Raw genomic sequence first — 18,569 nt, 5'->3', positions numbered from 1 at the left:
TCCCCAAGGACCCACTGCTGCATTTTGTGTCTACTCACCCTGTCATTTTTCCCCGGATGACAGCTAATTCGCCTATTCCAAATGCTATTGACATTTTTACAGATGGATCTAAGACAGGATTGGGGGCTTATATGGTTTCAGGACAAGAACCAGTCACACTCCAGTTCGCTTCCAATACCCCACAGTTGGTAGAATGCCAAACGGTTTATGCTGTTTTTCAACGGTTCACTGAACCGTTTAACTTGATCTCTGATTCCCACTATGTAGTTAATGCAGTGCGCGTACTGGAGGTGGCGGGAAATATCTGTCCCAGAAGTCCAATAGCACACCTCCTAAGGGGCCTTCAAAGGATTATATGGTCCCGACGCCACCCGTTCTTTATACAGCATATCAGAGCACACTCAATGTTGCCTGGGCCTATGGTCGAAGGCACTAGATTGGTGGATGCTGCTACCAGATCCACAGCCTTTGTAGTGCTAGACAATGTCAAGGCAGCCAAAGAATTTCACTCCCTATACCATGTACCTACAGCAACCCTAAGAAAGAGATTTCACATCTCCCATGCCACGGCAAGGGATATAGTCACCAACTGTGCCACCTGTGTGCCTTTTCATCACCCCCCTCACACAGGAATTAATCCCCGTGGTTTACGTCCTGGAGACCTCTGGTAAATGGATGTAACACATGTCCCACAACTTGGAAAGCTTAAATATATGCATGTGTCCATTGATACCTGCTCGCGGATAATTTTTGCATCCATTTTTACTGGGGAGAAGATGACGCATGCTATTACTCATTGCCTGGAGGCTTGGGCAGCATGGGGCAAGCCCAAAGAACTAAAAACAGACAATGGCCCCGCCTATACCTCTAAAGGCTTTCAATCATTCTGTAACACCATGCAAGTCAAACACGTCACTGGGTTACCATACAACCCTCAAGGGCAAGGCATTGTAGAACGAGCAAATCGGACCCTAAAGGAATTGTTACAAAAACAAAAAGGGGGAATAAGTTCCGGGCTTACCCCTAAGAATCAACTATCATTAGCCATATTTACTATTAATTTTTTGACGCTTGATTCTGCCGACCGGACGGCAGCGGAACGTCATGGTGATACCTCCTTTACCAAATTCCCTTCCGTAAAATGGAAGGATGTATTAACAAAACAATGGAAAGGCCCGGATCCAGTAATAGCTAGATCCAGGGGAGCTGTCTGTATTTTTCCACAGGAGCAAAGTGATCCAGTGTGGGTTCCAGAAAGACTTACAAGAATCATCAAAGAGGAGGAACAAGATGCTACGTCACATAACACTGAAGACCTATCTCCTGATCCTCCTGGTGTTACTGACGAACCCGAGTCATAACAAAGCCATAAAGCTTTGGGCAGTTACCAGAACCTGGCCTATTCTCATGCCAGTACATGCCAACTCCACAACCCTCCCCTTGATATTTTCCACTTCATGTTCTGGAGATGTGCCTTGTGCATCCCCTCTGGGGGAAGAGACCAAACCTTACAACCAATCCAAATTTGCTTTATCGGGCACTCTCTGCTTGTCTTTTGACCAAAGGACACCCTGCATTTGGCTACAACAAACCAACATAAGTGCCTGGTTGGACCCTCTTCGCTCCGTTAGCAATGATTTACCTGTAGAGGCTTTAACTGGGGTCCTTACACAGATCAGCCAGGGCTCTACGTCAGGAAGTGGTACGTACTCCAATGGCTCCTCGGAGCTCAATATCACCACACTGATGATTGTTAGTAACATCACCATACCACTAAGAAATAATGTCACTTCTTATAACGCAACCAGGTTCCGAGCCTCACCCTGGTGCACACCAGACTATAGCTTTCCTCCTACTTTCACAGACTGCCAGACCAAAGATAACCCTGAAAAACAACTGTCTCAGGGTTTTCAATCTACGCCCCCTTTGAATAGGTTTAGGATGTCACCTCGAGGCAATACAACAGGGGGCTATGAGGGATGGCCCTGGTTCCAGTGGGTGCTAAATAACGATGCTGAAGCATCTACGGACATTTCCGCATTATCGAACCTTTTTGGTACCACACACACTCTCTGGAACGTCTCTGCCCCTCGCAAGCCCACAGAAAAGCATAATCAGGCCAGGTTGCAGAATATAACTTATAACAAAAGGTTAGCAGAACAGAGCTCTAACAGCTCAGCTGTTTGCCTTAGAGCACCATTTCTGTTCCTTCTAGCAAATATCAGTAATACTACGGAGCTTGACTGTCAGTCTTATAGTTGCCTCTTGGCTGAATGCTGGAACGGCACGGAGACACTGGCACTGGTAGTCTGCTTGCCAACCTTCGTGCCCTTCCCGGTAGAGGCTGATCCTGAAACTTTCCCTATTATTAATCTCCTATGTCAAAAACGTGATTTTGGAATCATGGCAGCCGTCATTACAGCTATTACTATCTCTGCAGCTGCCGCGGTTACTGCCGCGGTAGCCATGACCTCACAAGTACAGACAGCTGATGCAGTCAACAGTGTAGTAGAGCAAACAGCTACAGCATTAGTGACTCAAAAAAAGATGAATGCACATTTGCCTCAGGGCCTTCGTTTGGCCAACCAGAGAATAGATTTATTACAAGAACAAATGGTAGAGTTATATGAGTTGGTTCAGACCAGCTGTGTTTCCCATTATAAACATGTATGTGTTACCCCAGTGCAATACAACTTTAATGCTTCTTTTAATCAAAGTAAATTGCTATCAGAATACCTTGCAGGGAACTGGACGCTGGAGGCTGAAGAGCTATCCCGACAGCTCCTGGACCAGATTGCTCACCTGAATGGCACTCGATTGAAACCTCTGACCCTAGGGGAATTCACCTCTTGGCTGCATTCTGCGTTTTCCTACTTTAAGGAGTGGGTGGGGGTGGGAATTTTTGGAGCCATCACAATCTGTGGCCTCGTGTTCTGTCTCTGGGTATTGTGTCGGATGAAGAGAAATCACACCCGTGATAAGACGCTTATGATCCAAGCTTTACTAGCGGTTGGGCAAGGCGCCTCTCCTCAAGTATGGCTAGCAAGTCTAAGAAAATGAGCTTCCCTCTACCTTCCTCTTGCGTGGCCTTTGCACCCGACTGAGCCTTGTTGCCATTGCATGTCGGAAGGCACGCACCCTCTTCCAATGCTCAATGGCCATTGCACTCCCTGGGGATTCTGCCCCTAGCACATGGGATGGCATTGAGTGTTACCCCCACATTGGTCCTCGATCGGATGGGCCATAATAATGGTCCAGCCTTGATCGGACTGATTTCCCTTTGCTCATTTCTTATAAAAAAGGGAGAGATGTAAGGCGCGGCCACACCCAAAAATGGCGGTCTCCGTTACCGCTCCCTCGCGTGCACAGGCATAAGCTCTCCCAACGTGCCCCTCCCGAACAGGGGTATGCAAATGAAGTACTCAGAAGCGGTCCTCTCAACTTGGGCATGCTAATGAGGCATCCGACTACAACCTATGAGACCATGACACGCCACGTACGAACCATATTTAAACAATGTGCTCGCGGGCATTCAGGGTCTTTCGCTTCAGCTTCAAGGGCGCTCCCAATAAAGTGCGATTGAGAAGAATCCTGGTGTCTGCGTCGTTCCTGCCGGCGGGAGGGCGCAACAGAGACATGGTTTCTCTGTGTAGTCTTGGCTGCTCTGGACTCACTTTGTAGACCAGGCTGGCCTCAAACTCACAGCAATCCACCTGCCTCTGCCTCCTAGTGCTGGGATTAAAGGCTTGCACCACTACGCCCGGCATCACTTAAATTTTAATTAAGATATAATCACATCATTTTCTCCCTCCATCCCCTCCCCCACAACCCACCTACTCATAGCTTGTCTTTATTGCTTCATATATGCATAAATACAACCTGCTGAATTTAGTGTTGCTTGTATGTATTTGATTTCAGGCGTGACCACTTAGCATTGGATAACCAGCGAGGGAGCTCATGCTGGCGAAGACAAATTCTCCCACTGTCATCATTGGTCCGTTGCCTATAGTTGTCGAGGTTGGGGCCCTATGCAAGGTCTCCCTTCTGGGTTGGCATCTATATTGCTGGCGTCCTTGTGCAAGCTTGTTAAGGGAGCCATACTGTTGAGTTATCGTCGGTATAGCTTCCCTGTCACCTATAGGAGACACAATCTCACAGAACATCTCCTGGTTCTCCAGTTCTGATTCTTCTGCTCCTCCTTCTGTGATGTTCTGAGCCTTAGGTGCAGGATTATGTTGTAGATGTGTCCATGGGTGCTTTATATTCAGTTGATCTCTGCATTTTGATTGTTATTTCTAGCAATGTTCTCTGCTGTAGACGAGACACTTCCTTGATGACAGGCAAAAATGACACTTATCTATGGGGATAAGGATAATTTCTAGAATGCAGTTAGAATTGTGCTGGTCTAACAAAGCGGAGGCGGTAGGTTCTTCTCTAGGATCCATGACTTCACTAGTTCAAGGCTAGATTTCCAGTCCCAGGCATGACTTTCCTGTTAGCTATTGGTAACAGCCAAGCTATGAATGTCACTCTGGGACCTTTAGTGATATCCGGCCAAGTTGTGCACCATTGTGGTTCATAAGTGTCATAGTTGGGTAGACTATTGATTGCTTGCTTTCTTTGGTACCTTGCACGTCACCTTCTAGTACTATGAAAACCAGAGCTCAGGGAGGAGGCTTTTAGGTCAGAACCTGCTCACGGCTCGAGTCCTGTGTGAAATCTATGCTGTATTCAGCAACAGGGACTTTCCTTCAGCTTCTGGAAAGCAACCAAGTGCAACAGCAATAGCTACCTAGACCAACAACTCAATAGGACAAATTGCTTACATTTTGTATTCATGTGTGAACACATGTGGAAATTAGAGAACACATAGGAATCAGATCTTTTCTACCACATGGTCATTGTAGCCAAACTGAGATCACCAGGCTAGATGACAAGCATCTTTAAGAGCTGGGACACCTCACTGCCCCTCTATATCCATTTTAGAATCTGTCAATTTTCACTTTCAAAAGTCAGCTAGGAATTTAATTAAAAATGCATCCAATTTGGTAAGAACTGGTTTTTCTCATTTAAGGCTCAATTTCTACTTCACATCTTAAACTGTTAAAAATGCTTCTTCTGCCATTTTCAGTATTTATTCATTTACTTACTTAGAGACAGGATTTTGCTATGTTACCCAGAATGGCCTCAAACTTCTGTGCTAAAGCAACCTGTTTAGCTTCCTAAGGGCCTGGGCTACGCACATTCCACTCTTCCATAGAAGGCTTTGACTACTTGCTGCTGATATAGAGATCCAAATGGCTTTGACACACCAACTTGGGAACTTTGCTAAACTTACTTCTAAACTTAGTTCTGATTAGTTGGCTCTTCTTGTACACTATTTTTCATGTAGACAAATTCATCTGTGAATAAAGGCATTCACTTTAGCTCTTCTCATTTTATATGTGCATGTTAAGGTCAGAGGTCAACTTCAAAGGATATTCTTCAATCCTGCCCCTCCCCCCGACAAACAAAGTCTCTCATGGAACCTGAAGTTCATTTTATTTGGCTGCAATGGCTGTGCACCAACTTGCACGTGTGGGTGTTGAGGATTCAAACTAAGGTCATCATGTACTGAACCACCTTCCCAGGAGAGCTTTTCTCATTTTATTTTACATTTCCTCTGCCATATTGCAATGGTGGCAAAGACATTCTTACCTTGTTCCACTCTGTAAAGGAGAAATCATTTTTCTCCACTGTCATTTTAGCTATTTGTTACTGATGCCCTTTACTGGACTACGTCCCATTAATTACCCCTCAGTTAGCTGAGAAATTGACTATACTTCTTGGAGCGGTCTTGTACATGCAACTCTGGTTAGATTTCCTGGATCTGTAGGCTTGTAGTCTTCATCAAAGCAGAGGAAGGGTAACGCAGGTAGAGAGACTGATGCTGCGTGCCTCGTATATCGTTTTTGGCAAAGTACTTTTTTCCAGTCCTATATGGTTTAGGTGAGAATCCTAACCCCAAGACTGGGTCCATGACTCAGTAGGTAATTCTGAGCCCCCATTGAGCATTTCTGTTAATTCCACTTGTAGGGAAGAGCTAACATAGTTAGACTTCCCATATACTTCCAGGGGTTACAGGACAAACTGACTGCAAAGAGGCAGAGTAAACGTGTTAAGTGCAGACCATGTGGCATGGTGGCTTATGCCAGCAATCCTAGCATGAGAAAAACAGAGGAAGCTTTGGAATCAGAGACCTGAAAGAGGTCTAACTATGAGGACAGCCAGACTTCAGCTTTTCAGGGTTTACTTTCTTTTATATTTTTGGTTTTTTGAGAAAGGGTTTCTCTATGAAGCCCTACATGTCCTGGAACTCATTCTGTAGAGCAGGTTGGCCTCTAACTCAGAGATCCGCCTGCCTCTGAGTGCTGGGATCAGAGGTACGTGCCACTGTCTGGCCAGCTTTTTGGTTTTGAGCATCCATTCATTCTTGTGCTTAAACTAGCCCCAACCTTTAGTTACTTTTATTGTTAGTCAACTGTTCACATCATTAGACTGCAGGCTTTGAAAGGATACCTGAGTAAACACTCAGGTGAGCTAACTGGACAGATAAGAGGCCAGATACTAGGAAATAGGCTTGGTTAGAAATTGGTGTCTAATACATTTTGAGGGAGGAAAGCTGTTGAAGATGACATCATATTTCTAATGCACACGACTAGACAGTAGTAAGGACTGAGATAGAAAATAAAAGAGCAAAAGGGAGGGCAGAGTGCAGGGAGAGAGGGACGCACTCAGGCTTGACCAGATTTCCACAGAGAGCTTCAGGAATTGATCGTCTGTTGGAGACATGCTATCAGGATCCTGCATCCGGCATAGTAAATTAATTTAAAATGCAGAAAGCATGGCAACTAAAGATAAATATTTAATTTCAAATATGCTGTATAGTGCTATAGAAATTATTTAGAATGGAAACTTGACAGCAACAGCAGTTAGCGCTTAGTATTTGAAGGAAAGTAATAAATACGGCAACTTAGAAACATTAGTTCTTCAAAAATGTTTTCAAGACTCTTAGCATTTAGCTTCAAGCTCTTCATGATAGATGAAGGAAACAAAACTCTGAAGAGTTTACAAATTTTAGTAGAGCATTCAAACGTGTAAAAAGATTTATTAAGATAATTTAAGAAACAATATTGCCGGGTGTGGTAGCGCACGCTTTTAATCCCAGCACTCGGGAGGCAGAGGCAGGTGGATCAATGTGAGTTCGAGGCCAGCCTGGTCTACAAAGCAAGTCCAGGACAGCCAAGGCAACACAGAGAGACCCTGTCTGGAAAAACAAACAAACAAACAAACAAAGTATTATTTTTGGCTGGAGAGATGACTCAGAGGTTTAAGAGCACTGCTCTTCCAAAAGTCCTGAGTTCAATTCCCAGCAACCACATGGTAGCTTACAACCATCTGTAACGAGATCTGGTGCCTTCTTGTGGTGGGCAGGCACACGTGTGGGCAGGATACTGTATAAATAATAAATCTTAAAAAAAAAAAAAAAAGAAAAAATATTGATAGGGAATATAAATAAAAGACTAATCTCTTTTAAAACCTCAGTTTGTGGTTCTAGTTAACTTATTTGCTGATATTTCCCCTCTAGTGAAGGAGAAGGGAAACATGGAGATACAAGGTATATGAAATATGAAAGACTTCTGAGATTAAACTAACCTTAAAACACAGACACATGATTCCAGTGTTCAATGAAGACACCACTAATACATAATTAAAAACCTGTCAAATCAGGCCAATATCGTCTATCTTGCGTAAACACAACTTGTCTCTTTGCTAACCATTCTGCCACGCTGAAACGCTCTAACAATACAGGTACACCACAATCATGGTCTTTGGTGACCCAACTGTTGACAATGAATGCACTCTCCTAAGATGTTCGACCAATGACTCACTCATCGCCTACACACATGCAATAGTTACAACATAACAGCAATGCACTGATCAGAGCCCAGGAAGGACAGTGTGCTAGGACAGTGCCACTGCCACATGTGACCACTGCCTTCCTGTTGCACCCTTTGGAGGTGCAACTCAGGAATCTGAGTGGACAGGCCATCCAGATGACTTCCTTTGATGAGTATTCAAGTTTTAGCAACAAGACTAACATTGTCTTTTCTCTTAGGAAGGCCTTTTTAAACATTTGCTGTGGGGCTAAAATTCTTAAGTTCTCTCAAGATGTGCTATGAGAATAAAAGGGACAGTATTCAATTATCTGTCAATTACACCCTTTTTGATACAGTATTGTGCAAATCTATTGAAAGATACTATGCATTTATGCATGGAGCCATATCTCTCTGTTTTTGGAGACAAGATTTCACCATTAAGCCAAACAGGCTATGAACTTTCAATCCTCCTTCCTAAACATCCAGAGTGGCGAGTAGACCCAAGAGCTACCTTGCCCAGATGACTGAGTATAAGTAACACATATACTAATGTGAAAACACACTTACAACGTAACTGGAGATAGTGCCATGTAGTTATAGCAGAAATGGATCCACTTTAAATTAAAGCATTAAAACAAGTTATTCATTTAAAATAAGCATACCAGAATTTTAAATGCATAAAACCATTAATATAGCAAATGCATTCATTTTATAAGACTAAAAAAAGTTACTTACGAAAAACGAAAAGATGAAAAATAGGTAGTGATACCTAATCACTTTTATGAAATATACATTCAAAGATTGTGAATGAAAGTGGAACTGAGTTCTAAGGAATAATTGTGGGGGGAAAATCACAATCTTAGGAAAAGATAAAAGTAGAAGTAGAAATATATTCACAGTGTATTTACATAACTGTCCGACTTGCGTCAGTGATAACTCGAAGAGAACAGTCCAGGCATCAGCAGAAATGGAAGTGTGGTGGTGCGTGCTTAGATTCCTGGTACCCAGAAGCCCGGGGCAAGAGGATAAGTGTATGCTTGCAGCCAGCCTGGGCTACACAGTGAGACCTTGCCAAGGACAGCAAGAACAACAACCACAGAAAGGGATGGGGTGGGTGAGGATGGGGACATACTCCAGCATGTATGGAACCCTGTGTTTAATGCTCTGCACAAAAACTGGGCGTGGTGAAGCATGCCAATAATCTTAGCACTCAGGTAGTGGAGGCCAGAGAATCAGAAATACAAGATCACTCTAGCCAGCTAGAGTTTTACACCAGCCTAGGCTACATGAGACTCTGTTGTAAAAACCAAACCAAACCCAAAACCAAAAACTCTTTCCTTCTGTCATTGATATTACTTTGGAACATGTAGTCTAGTGGGCTATTCTAACATATTAAAGATAGATAATTCAGGGGTTGAGGGTATACTTTCAGTGGTAAAGCACCTACTTGCTTAGCATGAAGACCCTGGATTCTCAACCCAACACACACACACACACACACACACACACACACACACACACACACACACACACAAACAAAAAAGCTGGATTACTAACAATTTTGCTTTATCCACTACGACTTAGATGAGACCTGTGTTGTGGTCAGTGGGGCTGGAGAAATCACATCAGAGAGGGAACTCAATGCATAAGCTGTAGAAAACAGAGGGTTTGCAAGTGGTTTCTTCTCAGTGTGACACAAATTAGGATCTGCTGGAAGGGTGGATACAACACACAGAGGCATTTTTGCCAACGTTTTAGATTTGGTAGATGTGATAGGAGACCCAGGAACTAAGTTTGTAACACATTCCCTGCCGCTGCTGCTGTCACTAGCTTGAAGTATACACTTTGAGAACGAGGGCTGTACGGAAACAACAGTCACTGTCCAGCTGTGGCTGAATGATACCTCAATATGTACACCAGGCTGACCTTGAACTCAAGTTCGCCCTGCCTCTCCTCCCAAGTGCTGCAATTAAAGGCAAGCATCACCACAGCTGGCTAGTCATGTAGGTTTTAAGTACACACAACAGTGCTATAAATTTATCCCATGTTCAAACAATCCTGTATATATACAACATACATATATATCTTTCACACACACACATATAAAAATGGATGTATAAAATCTAACATACAGATTCATGGTGAGAGGGAAAGAGAACCTAAAAGGTTGCAACTGATAAAATTAGTGGTTCAGGAAGTTCCTAGAAATTAACTTAAAATGAACATTTAAGGACATCTATAAGAACATCTATAACAATAGAATCCAACACTATTAGAACAGACCCAGCCCACAAGGTTTTGTTTTGAGACAATGTTTCATTATATAGCCCTTGGTCTGGAATTTTCCATGAGTTCTAGATAGAGATCTGCCTGCCACTGTCACCCCAAGGGCTGAATTTAAAGGCATGTGACACCACACCTGGCATAGCCTAGAAGTTTTGATACCAACATCCTAGATAAACATGGAAATACAAATAATACATAATCTTATTTCAGCTTTTTGCAAATCAATCTGTTTGTGTGTGGTGCTAGGCATTGAATCCAGGGCATTTTACATACAACACAAAAATTCTAGCACTGAGGTACATAACTGAGCCCAACTAATCAATTTAAAATAACATACTAGTCATAAAAAAAGAATTCATCTGGCGAATGTCCTATTTGTAGATAACTCTCACTCGTTAGAAACACATTTCTCCCAAAGTTCTTGGATATACAACACCTTATTTCTGAACCCAGCTGAGCTTTTATTTTACAGACCCAATGCCAGCAAGTGATATACACAGTAGTTAATGGAGCCGTTCCAACTTTGCTTGGAGAGATTTAAAATTCCCAGTGACGGTCTGTACTGCTACTGAAGAACTCATTGACTGGAGTTCCACCAGATAACCACAAACAGCATCCAGGCAGAGGTTTGTAAATCGTCTCCTGTAACGGGAAAGGCATCAGGTCACACATTTACTTTTCTTGGTTAAATACAGATTCATGAATTGATTTTTCTGTGTATGGGTGCTATGCCAGCACATGTATATTTGCACTGTGGACATGCCACCCAGTATGCTCGGAAGTGTACTCAGAACCTCTACAGAAGGAGGAAGTGCTTTTTTGTTTTGTTTTGTTTTTGTTTTTGTTTTTTCAAGACAGGGCTTCTCTATGTTATCTTGGCCGTCCTGGACTCGCTTTGTAGACCAGAGTGGCCTTGAATTCACAGTGATCCGCCTGCCTCTGCCTCCCGAGTGCTGGGATTAAAGGCGTGCGCCACCAAGCCTGGCTTGAGGAAGTGCTCTTAATCACTGAGCCAGTGCTTGCTTCAGACCCTCAACCAGCTATACTTAAATCCATCCCCGTCAAAGGGCTGTTTCAGACCAAGTTTTGATGAGCTTTTTTATAGTTCTTGCATTGAAAAGCAAGAACTAGGTAATTGAGTAAATGCTAAGTGCCTGAAAATAGAAAGGAAATCTTAGTGAGGACAGCTACCTCATAATCAGCACCCTCAATTTGAAGGCTGTTAGCTGAGGGGGCCTAAAAGGATGACTCCTGTTAATATTATTTATATCCTTTCATCTTTTTTCTGAGCTGGGCAGTAGTGGCACACACCTTTAATCCCAGCACTCAGGAGGCAGAGGCAGGTGGATGGCTGTGAGTCTGAGGACAGCCAAGGACACATAGAGAAACCATGTCTCGAAAAACCAAAAAAACCAAAACCAAAACCCTTTCCTTGAAATCACACCACAAAGATGTAATTGAAATGTCTTGCAAATAGAGCATAAATAAAAAAGTGAGGGAACATACAACAGTCTACAAATTATTTTCACTAAATTTGATCTCTTATGCACGCTAATGGTTAGGTGACCACTCAAACAGTTGTGGCTAGTGTACGTAAGTCTCTAGAGCATTCCACATCCATTTTCACCTTGTTACCCAGGTACTTACCAGAAATAATTAAATACAATACTTAATTTACAATTACCTCTCACAATTTAAAACTTGGCTTGGATTCTCAACATATCTTGTTAATAGTACATGGATACAATCCAAAAGGTGCAATGGCCTTTTTACTCGGTTCCAGAATGGATCCTATCAAGAGAAAGAAAAATAATGTATCTATGTATGCATGTATACACAAACACAGTTTATCTTATAACTCAAGTGTGTGTGTGTGTGTGTGTGTGTGTAGTTTTCCTAATTATTTATATCAGTTAAAGAAATCTTTGGAGTCCAAGAAAAAAACTTAAAAAACAAAACCAAAAACATTAGAAGCTAAATAAGGCAGTGCATGCATGTCCTTAACCCCAGCCTTCTGGAGACAGAAATGCAGATCTGAGTTCCAGGTCAGTCTGGTCCACATTCCAAGTTCTAGACCAGCCAAAGCTACACAGTGAAACCCCATATTAAATATCCAAAACCCACAAACAAACAAAAAACCAACCAACCAAACTAACTCCAGATATATAGGCACTAAATTACATGCGTGGCTAAGTTGGTATGTGAAACAAAGACCATATTTGTGAGGTGGATTTAGCAGTGCACACCTGTAAGCCCAGCACTCAGGAGGCAGAGGCAGGTAGATCTCTGTGAGTTCAAGGTCTATATAGTGAGTTCTGGGACAGCCATGGCTAGATAATGTCCTTCTGTCTCAAGATTACTAACAAAATTTAAAAAGACCATATTATGATACTTTTTACAAAAAATAACTGACTTACCACTAGACCATATAATGTGAAATTAAAGAAAAACCAGTATTTCTATAGTGTGACCCACTTTCCTTTGAATTTATGCAGTCTGAACCTAGAGTAAAAGAAACTAGCAGCTATAGAACTTTAATCTGTTATTACCCGCACGACTGGCTCATACTGTTTAATGTTTCTACCCTAGTCTCTTAGTAATGTAAGATGGAGACACTATTATGGCCTAAACACAAGGCTCAGCTGAGCCATTATTGAACAAGGCAGAAGATACGTTGGAGAACAAGACTGCTACCAGGCAGATGTGCTACACTGTACACTGAGGAAGCTAATGCAGGAGGATCCCAGCCTAGACTATATGCGGCAAGACCCTGTCTAAGGAAACCGAAAGGCACCGACAGAAGCCACTATGGTACATACATACTGTTGGAAAGACCCCGCTGCCTGAGGTTGCAGCCCTCCCAGTCTAGACAGACATTCTAAGCTTGGCGCTGGACCGAGGACCCCCTCTCCCCAGCAGGGCCTTCTGCTCTCTGCCTGATTCCATCTGGAGAGCGCCTTTAGCCCCTAATCACATTTGCTATATGGCCTTTGCCACAGCTCCCTGCACCTATGGCTATTGTGTTCCTTTTCCCGTGATAGCAGTGTGCTGCCAAACGCCTTTGTTCTCCCCAAACAAAACTGAACTATCTCCCTGAAGTGGTTCCCAGAGTGGTCATTCCTGTCATGCTCACAGCCTTCTGAGCTCTGTGCTTCGCCTTCTGTTCCTTTTGTCTTTGTGGGCTGGTGGCTAACAACTCCCCAGGAAAGAGGAGACCCACAACACACACACACACACACACACACACACACACACACACACACACACACACACACACACCTCACATACAACAACAGAATACATATGGGGCTCTGGAAGGGCAGAGGAAAACACATGGAGGTCAGAGAAAAGGACAACCTAGATGTTTCTCAGCAAGGGTCCATCTCAATTTTTTTCTTATTTGAGACAGGCGGCCTCATCGAATGTTCAGCTAAGAGGCCCCAGAATGCACCTGCCGCTGCCTCTCCAGTCCTGGGATTACGAACATACACCACTGCACTTGGTTTTTATATGGGCACTTTACTGGTTGAGCATCCCTCTCCCCTACAGAACATTTTTAAAAATGAGGTTACAAGACTAAGTGCGCTATTACTCTGTTTGCTTAAAGCAAGTAAGCTGAGAACTGTAGTCTTGTGGTAGAACACTTGAAAACCATGTGCAATCATTTGATCCCCACAAACAGTCCCTATTTTGATTTATCTATAAAGACAAGAATAAATACAGATAATTATATTTGCCAATATAAAAATATTAACATTTTACTCATGATGTATAGCAAAGCAACTCTCAGTTAAGTGTCCATAATTTATTTTACTTGGACAGTTGAAGCACATACCCACGGAAAATGTCTACCTAAATGATAAGATGCCTATAAACATGCCAACAAAGTACCATACTCTGTATTGGAAGAATTAGGTAGGGAAGGTCATTTAGTTTTCATTACCCGTGATTTGAAGAGCTGATCGTAAACTTCTAGTAGTCTTGGTAAAGGCACTCCGATTTCATCCATGGTCTGTATCACAAACCCCACATCCCAGCTTAAAGTGCAAACTTGCTGCTCCAAGAACTGCACAATAAAATCTGGAAAAGAAGAAAGCCAGAAATTCAGATTTTAAAAGATTCAAGCCGGGCGTGGTGGCGCACGCCTTTAATCCCAGCACTTGGGAGGCAGAGGCAGGCGGATCGCTGTGAGTTCGAGGCCAGCCTGGTCTACAAAGTGAGTCCAGGATGGCCAAGGCTACACAGAGAGACCCTGTCTCGAAAAACAAACAAACAAAAAAAACCAAAACAAAACAGATTTTGAAAGATTCATTGTTATTGCATAAGTATATGAGTGCTTTGCCTGAGTGTATGTATGCACACCACGTGCATGCTTAGTGTCAGCGGAGGCTGGAAGTGGGTATCACGTCCCCTAGAGCCGCAGATGTTTATAAGCCCCTATCTGGATGCTAGGACCTGAACTCAGGTCCTCTGCAAGAGCAACAAATGCTCTTTCTGCTAAGCCAGCTATGAAGCCTTAGAAATTTGAATTTTTGACTCTTGATGCAGCAAAGTGTCCAATTGTTTTATTAATAAATAAATAGCTTCTAGTGGCTATCTGAAAGCGAATTTCAAACATATTGGAGGGCCAGTGACATAGGTCATTTGAGAAAATGGTTGCCTTTAAAGTTTCAACACTTAAGTTTGACATCATGAAAAAAAAATGCCAATAGTATAACCTTGTAATTCCAGCACTAGGGAGCCAGTCAGATGGGTTCCTGGGGCTTGCTGACCAACAGGAACCAGGAACTCTTCAGGGTACGTTATTTCCCCAAAAATAACGGAAAGAAAGAGGAATACTTAGGAAAGTCTCCTGACCTCCAAACTCATGTTTATGAACATGCATGAGCACCTACACCTATCCGCATGCACACATAACATTTTGGGGCCATGTTCTTAGTATGTAGAAGGCCATAGGCGTAATCACCAGGACCAAAAACGAAAGGCAGAACCTCAAACAAATTAAAGTAAAATATAGCATGTCAGTTGGAGGCAGAAAGCTAACAGCTGCCTCGGGCTGGAGGGGAGGAAGGCTAGGAAGTGACAACTAATGAGTGCAGGTTCCTGCCAGGGATAATGGAAATATCCTAAAGGTAGATTGGGTCAGGTTATGCATGCACAGATTTGTGCTAAAACCATTAAAATGTACACTTTTAAAGATATTAAAAGGAAATGAAATATGAAAAATGTAGAAAACAATTCTAGAAATGTAGAAAATAAATATTAAAGAGGACATAATAATTATAATATTTCTACTTCAAAGATTTTTTTAAAGGTTTATTTATTTATTATGTATAGTGTTTTGCCTGAACACCAGAAGAGGGCACCAGCTCTTATTACAGATGTTTGTGAGTCACCATGTGGTTGCTGGGAATTGAACTCAGGACCTTTGGAAGAGGAGGCAGTGCTCTTAACCTGAGCCATCTCTCCAGCTCAATATCTCTACTTTTAAAAATCTATATACTCAATAGCCTGTCATAAAGAACCATTACACTTCAATTTAAAATATATTTTTAATACTCTATCCTTCATGTACTGACTTGATGCTTTTGGGGCAGGGCCCACTTACAGCCACATAGAAGTTGGCCTCAGATCTCTAACCAGCTGAGAACTTTAAATGCTTCAACATCCTGTCCAGTCCTGATTGTTGAGATTACAGGCAAATGCAAAAACTCCTGGCTCCATACTTATTTTGAAAGCTCTAACTGTAGTCTCATTCTTAATATTCATTACTGTCCTATTATAAACAGGCGTTAAGCTGGGTGTGGTGGTGCACACCTGTGATCCCAGCACTCAGGAAGGCAGAGGCAGATGGATCTCTGAGAGTTCAAGGCCAGCCTGATTTACAAAGCAAGTCCAGGACAGCCAAGGCTACAAAGAGAAACTGTGTCTTGAAAAATAAAAAACAATAATATTATTACAAATATTAACTACCTTTACGATACTTGAAATTTGAAAACAACCAATGTGAACGTCCATGGACAAGAGGTATCACTGAAAAAAGAAAACAAAAAACACCCAAACTGTGGACTCACACTTACCCTCCCCCTCTCTCTCACAAACACACCTGTAATGATCTCGCATTACTAATTAGGCATTTTTATTTCTTTTGTCTTTTGTTTTTCGAGACAGGGTTTCTCTGTGTGGCCTTGGCGGTCCTGGACTCACTTTGTAGACCAGGCTGGCCTCGAACTTACAGCAATCCGCCTGCCTCTGCCTCCGAGTGCTGGGATTAAAGGTGTGCACCACCACGCCCGGCTGCATTTTTATGTCTTATTTGATACTTGCATTAGATTTCCAACAGTATTATCACTTAAACTATATTGCTTTATCAGAAAGCATAATTCCAAAAAATGATACAGAAACTGAAAAGCTGCTCAAAGAAAATTTCATAGTCAACTGTTCATTAATAAATTCTGTTATTCTTCAGGGAATATTTCTGGAGAGTCAGAATTAAAACTGCTAAACAGTAAATAGACAAATAGCAAAAAAACCCTCTATAGGCCAATGAAGTTTTCCAAGGGAGAAAAACCATTAAACAGAGATAAGATAGCGAGGTTGCTGCTTACCCAAAGGAAAGAAACGAGGTGTGCCAGCGTAGATCTTGCCAAGGAGGACAAGCTTGAGGCTAAGGGCATGCATCCGATCTGATGAGCTCAACGTTACACTATCATTCAGTTCTGGAAGAGACATGTCAATAAAAATCACAATCATTATCACCATTTTGGTTTTTCGGGACAGGATTTCTCATTGTAGCCCTGGTGGCCCTGGACTTGTTTTGTAGACAAGGCTGGCCTCGAACTTACAGAGGCCCACCAGCCTCTGCAGTGCTGGGATTAAAGGAGTGTGCCACCATGCACAGCTTAAATCACATTTTAAATTTAATTTAATTTTTAATTTATTCAGATTACAACTACATTGTTATCCTATCACTTGTATCCTCCTGTTCCTCCCGCTTTCAACCTATTCTTTCCCCTAGGTCTAAGACCCAGTAGTTTGAGCCCTGATCCACCCATCATGATGTTCTTCTCCTAGGTTTCTATGAGCCTCTGGGTCCTTCTATTTCTCCATCTCCTATATTAAATCACAATTATTTTTAATGTGAAATATTTACATTGGCTACTTAATTGCTTCAAGATTCAAAATAATTCAGGACTGATATTTGCATTAATTTAATTAGCAGATTCTGTGCTTCCCTGAGCGTGTGATATATATATCTCACAACAGTACTGGTTATAAGACCCTGAGGGAGGTGTTAAGATAATTATGAGGTGGTATATACCAACTGAATTTTCACTGAGCATGCTCCCAAATACTCACCAGGACCACACTCAGTACAGTCACCTTCCCACTGTACGCATGTGTTCTCCACATGCCTTCTAGGAGGTATACAGCCCATTTCTATGAGCCTTAGATATAATATCTATCTATCTATCTATCTATCTACCTACCTACCTATCTATCTATCTATCCATACTGCTCCAAGCTTGTATTCTTCTGGATCATTAAAAATCTACAGTGACGTACCTGAAACCAAACACGTACCTTTCTCTATGATATCTTGCCAAAGTGTATGTACCAATATGGGATCTGAATACCCAGCACAATGAATGATTGCAAGTTTACACTCTGCAAGTTTAAACGGGTCAGCAAATTCCCCATAAAGCTGTGGGAAGAAATCCCAAATTAAACATTAAACTGCAGGTTTAGCGATTAATAGTCAACTAAAAATTATCATATCTCTTATCTGAAGTATATAAAATATAATACAAGTTAAATAGCTGTTATACAAAATTCTTAGAAACAAGCAGTTTTAAATATGTGCACATACACAAGATACACTGAAAAGGAGACTGAAGTTTGAATGTCAAATTTGCATGTTTCACATACACTTCATACATTTAGTCCGAGGGAAATTTTATACAAAATTTGTAACAACCCCAGGTGTTTTGATAGTGACTCATCACAAAGTCATGTGTGGAATTTTCCACTAGCAATGTCCTGCTGGTGCTCAGTTTTGGTGTTAGCAATTTCTATTGAGACAGGGACTCCATTTGAGGGTATTCTCAATGGGATTCAGCATACACATGCTATTTTTCTTCGCTAAGAGGAGAATGCTGTTTGGTGTCCTAGAACTAGCTGCCTCTAAACCAGGTTAATGATCAAGGGAAACTCCAGGTGATGTTGGCACTTGCCGTTAACGCCAGGATTCAGGAAACAGAGGCAGGTGGATTTCTGTGAATTCGAGGCCAGCCTGGTCTATGGAGTGAGCTCCAGGACAGCCAGGGCTACACCTTGTCTCAAAAAAATAAAAAAAGAAATAAA

General features: G+C 42.2%; 1 protein-coding gene across 1 annotated transcript in view; it reads right to left on the bottom strand.

The window, feature by feature from the left end:
- Positions 1-10,498: 10,498 nt before the first annotated feature.
- The window catches only part of Nup155 (nucleoporin 155), a 52,689-nt gene continuing 44,618 nt past the window's right edge, over positions 10,499-18,569 (bottom strand). Inside the window, exons 31-35 of the mRNA XM_051150942.1 lie at positions 17,790-17,910; positions 16,814-16,924; positions 14,149-14,285; positions 11,890-11,996; positions 10,499-10,847 (exon numbers count right to left, since the gene is read on the bottom strand). Coding sequence (XP_051006899.1) covers positions 10,709-10,847; positions 11,890-11,996; positions 14,149-14,285; positions 16,814-16,924; positions 17,790-17,910 — 615 coding nt within the window. The 3' untranslated portion in view covers positions 10,499-10,708. The remainder of the gene's footprint in view (positions 10,848-11,889; positions 11,997-14,148; positions 14,286-16,813; positions 16,925-17,789; positions 17,911-18,569) is intronic.

Source organism: Acomys russatus, chromosome 9 (genome assembly GCF_903995435.1).
Source record: "Acomys russatus chromosome 9, mAcoRus1.1, whole genome shotgun sequence".
Lineage (NCBI taxonomy): Eukaryota > Metazoa > Chordata > Mammalia > Rodentia > Muridae > Acomys > Acomys russatus.
The sequence above is the reverse complement of the archived record's forward strand: the minus strand, read 5'-3'. Positions and strand labels throughout refer to the sequence as shown.